Here is an 11,040-nt window from a genome sequence, read left to right on the forward strand (position 1 = left end):
CATCACACAGGTTAGCGAGAACTAGTATAATATAAAACCGAAACATTTGACTTTTTGTTGACTGCTCCTTATTATGCCATATGGCTATATAAAATAATGCCACGTATACATTTAAAAACACCGAAAAGTTGTGACTTTTCATTTTCAATAAGCACATTTTCGATCAATAGACACATTTTTATTCAATAAACACCTTTTGGTCAATAGGCACATTTTCATTTAATAAGCACATTTTCAATCAATAGACACATTTTCATTCAATAAGCACATTTTCGAACAATAGACATCTTTTCGATCAATAGCCATTTTTTCGGCCAATAAGCACCCTTCTGGTTAATAGGCATCTTTTGGTATATCCAATATGAAGGGTTATGACCTTTCAATAGACACTTTCTTATTCAATAGACACATTTTCAACCAATAAGCACATTTTCGGTCAATAGACGCCTTTTGATATATCCAATATAAAGGGTTATGACATGTCAATAGACACCTTTTGGTAGGCACAATTTCATGCTATAGACACTTTTTCAGTCAATAGGTATCTTTTCATTCAATAGACACATTTTCATTCAATAAGCACATTATCAGCCAATAGGGGCGTTTTGACATATATATTACAACCTATCTTATATATACCTGTATATACAACCCAAGCTAAACTAGAAACGCAATATTCTGTCTCTTGTTCCTTCCCACAAAAAACTAATAAATAAAATAGCATTTTTTTATTCTATCTAACTAATAAAACAATATATATATATATATATATGTATATATGTATGTATATTATGTAGTTATTGAAACTAAACCAATAAAACAAAAAGGTATAACTAATTGGTGTTTTTAAAAGTAGGCGTGACATAAATTTATATAGTCACGTGACATAATAAGAAATGGTTAACAAAAAGTTAACCGTTTCAACTATTAGTTATTATATATAGATATGGATATAACCATGTGACTTACCTTGTAATGGGCTCTAATTAATTCTCCTTTTTGGGACGAGATTTTGATAGATCTCTCACTGCAAAAGGCAACCTTGTCGGTGGAGACAAAGAGGAGTCCTGCTATAGGACCGGTTGTGGTTGATATGTAACATTGGGAAGCCTTCAATAGTTTTTCTCCTTCTCTAACACTAAATAACTGTTTGAAGATTTTATCCACTCCACCTACTTGAATAACTTTCGCTCCCAAGCTCAACTTTCCCTTCACAGTTTCAGTTATCTTGGGCCCCAATCTCACTGCAATTTCATAGCAGTTAAAGTAAAATTTCTTGTGATCAATGAATTTAAGACATGCTTAGGCTATGCTTTTGGTTGTTGACTATATGAAGTGAAGAACAGCAATGATTGACTTTGGCATTTTTTGTTGATACAAGATAGAATTTATACTCTAGTCTAATTTATGTGTATATATGTGTGAAACTCCCTCCTAGAGACTTAAACTCCGACTCTTGCCCCCCACATCCCATAAGCATTAATACTTGTGGAGTGACCATCGCACCAAGAGTATGCAATGGTGACTTTGACATTTGATTACTTGTAGAAGTGCGGTGGGAAGAAGACCAATAAGTTATCAAAATAGTGGTCAATGATTAAATTTACTCTTTCTGACAACCAAAGGAGAAATATTATTTTATCATGTCACAAGAGACAATAGACTTTATTTAACCACTATCAGCTATAAACTTTCAGTTTTGTTAATTTTCTTGTATATTCTGTCTAAGATTTTATAGTATGAACATAAAATTAAACGTAGTAGCCTCCGGGAGAATGGAGTGTTATCAATCAATTTTTATATCAATGTAATTTTCTGAGAGTTGTTTTTTGTCTTTCAGGTAGAATTAGAGGATTTCTAGTGAACGATTGTATGCGAAGTTGGACATGAATTAATACGCGCTTCTGTCAAATCTTAAAAGAGTACGCTCTCTCATCTCTTCATCTTTCGTGCCAACTAAACAAAAATCATTGGTGGAATCTATTTTCTTTATCACTAAAACAACTGTGGATTACACTACACGAAAGGCAACAAAAATTCAGGAACTAGAAAGCAAAGCAATGGAATAGTTACCATGATCCCGAATTCCAAGTGCTAAATTGTCTGCTTTCTTTGCAAGTTTATGCATCATATTAATCACTGTATCTGCTGTAACTGCAACATGAAGAGCAATTCATTATTAAAACACCTATGTGTGTGTGTATGAGATTAAGAGAGAGATAGATTCTTACTTTGTTTCCATGTGGGAGGTTCAGTTGCAGGAGGGTGCATATGATGTTGGCTAGCAGCAGGCTCAGGCAACAAGAAATATCCTTTTGATGACCCCTCAACTGAGCTTAGTGGAATGCCAATAACAGTCTCTGCAATCGGGTTCTTCATCATATTCAATAATTGGCTACAAATACAATGCACTTCGGTCTATGAATTTGCTCTATTGGGTCAAGTTGTGCGGAATGTTCACCTCTGGCAGAGATTAAGAAAGAGAATTTTCTCAGGTTCATATAATTCTGTATTCCACATGTATTTAAAAAGGTTGATATGGCATTGGTAGGTGATTGATTCCACCTTTTTTTTGTTGTATGAGTCATCATCTATGGCTCAGCAAACAAGAATAAAGTCACAGATAGGGACACTTAAAGATGACAATTCCTTAAGAAAATGTATTAGGTAGATGGTACGATTGGTTGCTTTTATAGAATAAAATTGTGTAAAAGTTTTTTAAGTCTTCTGTCACGTTCTTCCTTTTTAGTATAAGGTGGATTTTGTTTTCTTAATAATGTTGGTTAGAACGGTCCAATTAAATAATTAAAGTTAATAATAAAAAGTGGGACGCGGTTAGAATTAGAACCTTGGACTTGCCAGACACGGTTAGAATTAAATTAGTACATTTCTGTCTCTGTGGGTTCCAGTTAGTTCAACTGGTAAAGTTTCTGATGGTTGTATAAGAGATCTGGGATTCAATCTCTGCCTACACCAAAAACTAATTAGTGTCTTGGTCTGATAATAAAGAGCTATCATCAGGAGTGGACGCCATAAGTTGAAACTCTCTCTCAAAAAAAAAAAAAAAAATTCAGGTATTGAACGGACCAATTGATCCGACATTTATTTTACAAATTATCTGACTGTTGATTTGGAAAAGGCAGTTTATAAGAAATTTCATTGAAATTTGTTTTTGTTTATTTATTTATTTAATCTTCACACGCAATCAGTGGAAAAAGACATCCTATAGTATTGGGAAATCAAACACATTTTGGGGTTAGTTGGCAACTTTAAATCATACAAATCCTAGCATTAATTGCATCAATAATAATAATAATAATACTCACGTCATGTATTCAAATTCTGACTGTGTAAGGACGTGGCATAAAAGCTTTATGAGCTGGCATATGGACTTTGTGATGGAAACCTTATTTAATACCAAAGGGAAAAGAGACAAACTATAAGTAAGATCTTTCCAACTAATTGTGCCAAAAGGAAAATATATTAGGGAATGCACAACTTAGTTTTTTTTGGAATGCACAACTTACTTAGTTGAATGAATATATATGCACTAGATTTTGTTGCTGGACCGGATTGATTTGCCTTGCATTTTCTCCCAAGTCCGGAATTGCCTCGATGAGTTTGGACTTTGAATTTTCCATTCACCTTAACGAATGAATATATAAGTTCCCGTGGAAGTAGGAATTAGAAACACCCACACAGAATACAGTTACAGCGGTGTCAGAAGAAGTTGAAGGCTCATTGTATTTTCTTCAGGACAGACAATAGTTAAAGTTTAGTTTTTTTATTGGAGAAATGCCATGACACCACCCAAACTTTGAGCTAGTTGCCAAAAAGCATGATGACATTCGTTAACAAAAGTCAAGGTCTAGTTAACAAATGTTTAGAGACAATAGTTAAGGTTTAGTTTTTTTTATTGGAAAAAAATGCCATGACACTTCCTGAACTTTGAGGTAGTTGCCATAACACCCTCTGATATTTTATTTCAGCCAATTTAGTATTTGAACTTTACATGTGCCAAATTGACCCTTTCGGTCATTTATAAGAGCATTCTCATCAAAGGTGCTAAAAATACTAAATGCTATTTTTTAACATTTTTAACACCTCAAATCACAAAAACACACCCATAATAAAGATGTTAAATGCTAAATATTTTAGCATTCAGTTACAGTGGAATCTCATCTTTGACACCCTATTGTAGCAAGATGTTAGAGTTTTTATTATCATTATTATTATTTTTTCTCTTTCTCTCACTCTCTCTTGTGCCGTGCCTCTCTTTACTGCTTTCCTCTCTCTTTCTCTTTTTCCTTCTCGATGCCTCTCCGTCTCTCTTTGACTCTTGATCTCTGTAAAGTTGTGATTTACAACTATGTTTTATATTGGCTTTATTTCATGATAAAATGTGTTGTAATTACTTTAATTCATTTCCTTATATTTTGTGGGATTTAATTGTATTGGGTTTAGTATCAAGTTGGTGAAGACTCAAGTTTTATTGAAAATCAGTGGATCTCGCGAGTGTGTCGCTGGAAGCTAACCCGTGAAAGAGCCATGTGAGAAGCACATGACTGGAAGCTGAAGAGTCGTGCCAGACTGTCGTTTTCGCGAGTGTCTCGCTGATAAGGCCTTCCCGCGAGATAGTCGCGAAACATTCTGCCTTTTACATCATGTTCCATCATCCTTAGCATGTCATGTTCTTTATGCTTTGTAGCATTGTTTTAAAATGTTTCTTTTTTATATTTGAGTTTCATTTTCTCATTCATCTTGCACCCTTCATACATCATCTTTTACCCTTGTTCATATCTTCTTTTCTTTCCCTCCTTCCTCTTGATTAATTTGTCTATTCGTGACAAAAAGGGGGAGAATATCGTCATTTCTATATGACTCATGTGCACACTTTTAAGGGGAAAAAGCCATAGGGGAGATGCATATACCAAGGGGGAGAAGACATTGTTTTTGAGAAAACCTTGATTTACTTTATGCTTGTTTTCTCGTTGCTTTATGATGCTTTGTGTTACTTTTAGTATCTATGCTTTGCATCATGTTTATGTGTTGGAATACTTTTGTGCCCATGTTGCTTTTGTGAGCTTTTAGGGTTTGTTTCTTTGCACTTTGTAGGCTTTTATGGTTTGTACCATGCATATGCAGTACCTTGTTTATGCAGCCTTTATGCTTGTGTACTTGAAGTTTAATGTCATACATTTTACTTCGGTACAACACTCTTGTACCCTAGTAGGACTTTTCCTAGATGCAAATACTTCGTGTATTTTGCATTGATTGAGTGTTGGATTTGCAAATGATACTCTTCAAATGAGCTTATCATCTTGCATGTCCGGATGTTCATTCCTTGTGTGAATGAGCATAGTGATCACTTTTGTATAGCGATTGCTCATTTGATCTTGCCATGGTCTAATGTTTTATTCCATTTTGCTTGATCGCAGTTTACTTGTTGCATTATACTTTCTTTTTATCACCTGATTTACCTTGAGGGTCTAATGTGTTTTGTGCAAATGTTTCAAGTTACAAGTATACATGTTCCAAGTTCATCACAGCTTCTAGATTTAGGTGTGAGTGAGTTTTGTCATTGTTCCCAAACTTATGTTTAAGTCTAGAGTCTGTTATAGGGTGTTTTGTCACGGAATAATCAAAGGGGGAGATAATCACGTTGTGGTACCCGATTTTGTGCCTAATGTGTGTTCTACCTCAAAGGACAAATCGGTGTACATTCCTCCACATAAAAGAAATCAAAAAGTGGAGAGAAAGGCTGTTAAGTCAAAGCCTCTGTTTAGGTCCAATCCTAGGGAATTGAGTGGATCTAAGTTTGTTCCTACTTGTCACCATTGCGGTGTGATTGGTCATATAAGGCCTCAATATTCTAAGTTGAAGAGAGAACAAAACCAAGTTGCTAGATCCATTCCTAAAAAGCCTAATGGACTTAAACACATTGTTTGTCACCATTGTGGTGCTTTTGGTCATCTAAAACCTCGGTGCTATAAGTTTCATGCTCTTAAAAGAATTAAAATAAAAGAGAAACTTGAGCCTTTTGGAAGTTGTGCTTTGCATGATAAACCGGATTTGAGTGATAATAGCATGTTATTAAAGAAAGTGTTTAATGCTCTTAACTCCTTGACTATGTGTATCTTCGATTCTCATTCTTCCAACCCTCGTCTCGCTTCTCATGAGACACTCATTCCAAACAATTGTTCCGTTTGGATGAGGAAGGGTTCCTATGGTTAAACTTTTGCTCCTTTGGTCCTTGATCTAATTCTTTCGATCTTTGTAGGACCCTTCATGCATTGAATGTCATATCTTCATGCATTTATGCATTTTGCATTTATTTGTGTGCATTGCTTTTGTTTCGATCTTTTTTTTTTTTTTTTGTGAGTAAAAAATCCAAAACCGCATAAAAAGTGAAAAATTCAAAAAGTTTGATCGTATATGTTTGAGCACATATCTCATGTGAGTTTGGCCTAGTACCTTCGTACTAATGGCATAGTGCATTTACGAGCTTAGCTTGTTCTGTATGCACCTATTTCTGTGTGGAAGAAATCTTGAAAACTATGTGTGATTGTTGTAAATAGATCTTCAAGCTTGTCATGAATGATTGGTTAATAGTCTTGTTGGTCTTAATACTTGCATAGATTTGTGTCTATATCTCTTCCCACTGTATTTTTATGTTTTTGCAAAAAGAGCTCACCAAATGTAAATCTCCAAATGAAAAGAGATATTGAGCTGCAAAAGCCTGTCGCACATACTAGTATTCGACTAGTAAAAAGGGAAAGCAACTCTTATTAATGTGTTTTGTATGGTGCTCAAAAAGCCAAAGGCTAATCATCAATGTTGAAATATTATAAATTTCAAAGCACCAATCTCAAAATGAGATGTTTTTGTCGAAACAAAATAAAGTGGACCAATTGTTATGCCTTATGCAGAAGCCAAATGAAAAGCTTCTAAGTTATGTATTCAATGTGTGGGAGGTCATATATACTCATTTCTATAATGGAGATAGTCCACTTGATTTCGTATCAGTTATGTATGACTTGATTGAATTGATCATTGAAACTTCGCTTTGGTCTAAAGACTATTCCACATTTGATCCTCACACACAACACACAAAACTTTTGTTCAATGATTGTCTATTTCATTTGTGTGATTGTACATGTTCAAATGTGATGTGTGTGTACTCAACCATATGTGGTTCAAACCAAAAAGATTTTTGTTCTTTTTGTTTGCTTTTGGAAGTGATTTGTATCACTTATGTTTTTCAAAATTTTTAAAGTGTTTTTGTGTGAAAAACATGTTTTCTGGGTGTTTTGGTGACCTATTTCATGTATAGGCTCGACAGGGAGTTAAATAGTCCAATTTTAAAGCTTTTTCAGCTTTGGATAGAGAGTTTCGCGACTATTTCGCGAGTAGCTCATGAGTAAGGCTTACCCGCGAAAATTTCGCAAGTACTTTCGCGAGTCAGCTTCCCGCGAAAATTTCCAGATCAGCTTTTCAAAGGGCATTTCGTGGGTCTTTTGTTTTAAACTTCTCCCATCTTCTCCCAAACCCCTATTTTAATGCTTCAATATCAAAACCCAACTAAATTCAAGTATTTTTCATTCCATAAACATCTCTAAGGTAATCTTTAAATCTTTTCATTGATTTTGATCCTTAGATTACGTTTTTTGGGGTTTTATGTTCATAGTTGGGATTTTCTCAAATGGAAGTTAGAAAACTTATTTTCTGTCAATCTTTTTGATTGGGCTTTGTTCCCTTGTGGCAAAAATAACATGTATTTAGGCAAGATTTTCATATGTTCTTGCATTGTTCATCATACATGTGTAGTGTGTGCACTCTAAGTGTTTAATAAAATGCCCATATGGCATTTTCTCGTTGTTTTGGACTCCGATGAGTACCAAATTTTGGGAATCACCATAATTATTCATGTTTATCATGTTTTGATCTTTGGTGGTGTGTTTTGTACACTTTGCCCCTTGAGTGCCTTGCTCATGCATTGGTCATGCATCTCACATGCATATTAGATGCACAGTAGCTGCACTTTGCTGCACACACTCTAACACTTAACATGTTTTTGCTTTCACTCATGCTAGTTAAGTTCTTTTTAGAACTTTTAGCACATATAACATGTTTTTGTGTCAATGTCTTGTCTAGGTTTACATCATGTTCCATCATCCTTAGCATGTCATGTTCTTTATGCTTTGTAGCATTGTTTTAAAATGTTTCTGTTTTATATTTGAGTTTCATTTTCTCATTCATCTTGCACCCTTCATACATCATCTTTTACCCTTGTTCATATCTTCTTTTCTTTCCCTCCTTCCTCTTGATTAATTTGTCTATTCGTGACAAAAAGGGGGAGAGTATCGTCATTTCTATATGACTCATGTGCACACTTTTAAGGGGAAAAAGTCATAGGGGAGATGCATATACCAAGGGGGAGAAGACATTGTTTTTGAGAAAACCTTGATTTACTTTATGCTTGTTTTCTCGTTGCTTTATGATGCTTTGTGTTACTTTTAGTATCTATGCTTTGCATCATGTTTATGTGTTGGAACACTTTTGTGCCCATGTTGCTTTTGTGAGCTTTTAGGGTTTGTTTCTTTGCACTTTGTAGGCTTTTATGGTTTGTACCATGCATATGCAGTACCTTGTTTATGCAGCCTTTATGCTTGTGTACTTGAAGTTTAATGTCATACATTTTACTTCGGTACAACACTCTTGTACCCTAGTAGGACTTTTCCTAGATGCAAATACTTCGTGTATTTTGCATTGATTGAGTGTTGGATTTGCAAATGATACTCTTCAAATGAGCTTATCATCTTGCATGTCCGGATGTTCATTCCTTGTGTGAATGAGCATAGTGATCACTTTTGTATAGCGATTGCTCATTTGATCTTGCCATGGTCTAATGTTTTATTCCATTTTGCTTGATCGCAGTTTACTTGTTGCATTATACTTATCTTTTTATCACCTGATTTACCTTGAGGGTCTAATGTGTTTTGTGCAAATGTTTCAAGTTACAAGTATACATGTTCCAAGTTCATCACAGCTTCTAGATTTAGGTGTGAGTGAGTTTTGTCATTGTTCCCAAACTTATGTTTAAGTCTAGAGTCTGTTATAGGGTGTTTTGTCACGGAATAATCAAAGGGGGAGATTGTAAAGTTGTGATTTACAACTATGTTTTATATTGGCTTTATTCCATGACAAAATGTTTTGTAATTACTTTAATTCATTTTCTTATATTTTGTGGGATTTAATTGTATTGGGTTTAGTATCAAGTTGGTGAAGACTCAAGTTTTATTGAAGATCAGTGGATATCGCGGGTGTGTCGCTGGAAGCTAACCCGTGAAAGAGCCACGTGAGAAGCACATGACTGGAAGCTGAAGAGTCGTGTCAGGCTGTCGTTTTCGCGATTGTCTCGCGGGTAAGGCCTTCCCGCGAGACAGTCGCGAAACATTCTGCCTAAAGGTTTTTTAAAAGTGACTTTCTTACCCTTCACCCATACTATATATACCTTCATTACCCACAAATGTATTGGAGGATATTCAAAGAGAAAGACCCTAGAGAGGTTTTCCAAAACACACAGACCCATCTTTTGAGAGAGAGCTACTCATCCTTAGTGAGAAATCATTGTAGTCTCTTCTCCATCCCTCTCCCATTATCATAGCTTGAGAGGAGATTTGTACCCAAACACAACCCACACCTATTCAGAGTGTAAAGAGTGTTTTGGAGTTGCTGGAAAGTATTGGAAGAAGCCAAGGATGGCAGATGCAACATGGAGCTTGTTGCGGGATCCGGAGAACTAAGACAAGACACGGTTCCGAGAAGCCTTGTTGGAGTAGGAGCTTGGAGGGCTTAGGTACATCGGGTAGATTAGGCTTGGAGGGTCTCTTGCTAACCCATGTATCCCAACTAATTGTCTAGTGAATCGATTTCCGCTTGGAGGGCGGCGGAGAGGTTTTTCGCCGAGTTCTTCGGTTTCCTCTTCGAAAACACGTCTTGGTGTTTTCTGTGTTTGCATCTCTCTTCCCTACTCTTTTATATTCCATTATACTGTTGTGTTGCTTAGTTTATGGATTAAAGTAGCTTATTTGCTTATCTGCTCGCATTTACACTATTCCGCACTTTGTATTAAGTTAGTGTAAAAACTATCGAGCCGTAACTTTAAATTGGGGGTCTAAATTACTCTTGTGTTTTCAACAAATTTCCGAGCTATCAAATTAAATATGAATTGATTGATTTATGACTTCTCTCATATCTCGTTTGTTTGTTGTAGTTTTGTCACGGATTGTCAAATTGGGAGATTGTTAGGACTTTTGTAATTCACTTGTTAGGAACATATGTCACTATTTTATGTAATTGGCTAATCTTTTGACAAAACGCACTTTACTTGTATTTAGGTAGATCTAGAATGTGTTTAATACTTCAAGAAATTTTGTTTCAAGATCAAGTGTTGAAACCATGCAAGTCTGTCCAAGATTCAAGTCTGAAAAGTATCTGTTATTAAAGCTTGACAGCTAGTCATCTATCAAGCTTGAAGAGCTGTTCCAGTCCCGTGGTTTGATAGCAGCTTGACAGATAGGCATCTGTCAAGGTTCATGAAAAACAGAATTTCAGTTCTATTTTGACTTCAATCCATGATTGTATGCTTGAGCTTTTTTTTCTCACAACCCTAGACATATAAAAGGATTATTTTAAAGCCTGTCAAAGGTGGAACAAGTTGCATAAGTGTTGAGTAAAGTTTGTTCAAGCAAATTGTGACCGGAGACAGAATTTGCCCTAGTTCATCTTTCTTGTGAAGAAGTTGTTGTGTTTGTACACCATAGAGTTTTGTGACCAAGCATCTTCTTGATCTTCATCATCTAGATAAACTGAAGAACTTTGCAGGCAAGAACCTTCTCTAGTTGGTGATTGCAGTCGTGTACTAAGATCCGCACAATTGGTTAGTCACATACTAGGAGTCATGCATTACAAGGAGAAATTGTCATTACAGAACAAATCCAATCGGGTGTTGGAATAAGGGTTCAACTGTAAGTTGGT

The 11,040-nt window shown here is 35.5% G+C and overlaps 1 protein-coding gene across 1 annotated transcript; it reads right to left on the reverse strand.

Moving 5' to 3' along the window:
- Positions 1-778: 778 nt before the first annotated feature.
- Positions 779-2,481, reverse strand: LOC112010572 (GEM-like protein 6). Its single transcript, XM_065777990.1, has 3 exons — positions 2,232-2,481; positions 2,074-2,154; positions 779-1,244 (listed from the first exon to the last, which is right to left on the reverse strand). Exons 1-3 carry the CDS (start codon positions 2,380-2,382, stop codon positions 928-930), a joined length of 549 nt encoding a protein of 182 aa, XP_065634062.1. The 5' UTR covers positions 2,383-2,481; the 3' UTR covers positions 779-927.
- Between the last annotated feature and the right edge of the window lie 8,559 nt (positions 2,482-11,040).

This window comes from Quercus suber, unplaced genomic scaffold, assembly GCF_002906115.3.
Source record: "Quercus suber isolate HL8 unplaced genomic scaffold, Cork oak 2.0 scaffold_171, whole genome shotgun sequence".
In the NCBI taxonomy this organism is placed as follows: domain Eukaryota; kingdom Viridiplantae; phylum Streptophyta; class Magnoliopsida; order Fagales; family Fagaceae; genus Quercus; species Quercus suber.

Excerpts from the sequence above, each read along its gene's own strand:
- LOC112010572 (XM_065777990.1), bottom strand. The coding sequence starts at position 2,382 with ATGATGAAGAACCCGATTGCAGAGACTGTTATTGGCATTCCACTAAGC. Across the intron at positions 2,155-2,231 it reads ACCTCCCACATGGAAACAAA|TTACAGCAGATACAGTGATT; the intron begins GTAAGAATCTAT and ends TTCATGTTGCAG. Across the intron at positions 1,245-2,073 it reads ACTTGGAATTCGGGATCATG|TGAGATTGGGGCCCAAGATA; the intron begins GTAACTATTCCA and ends ATGAAATTGCAG.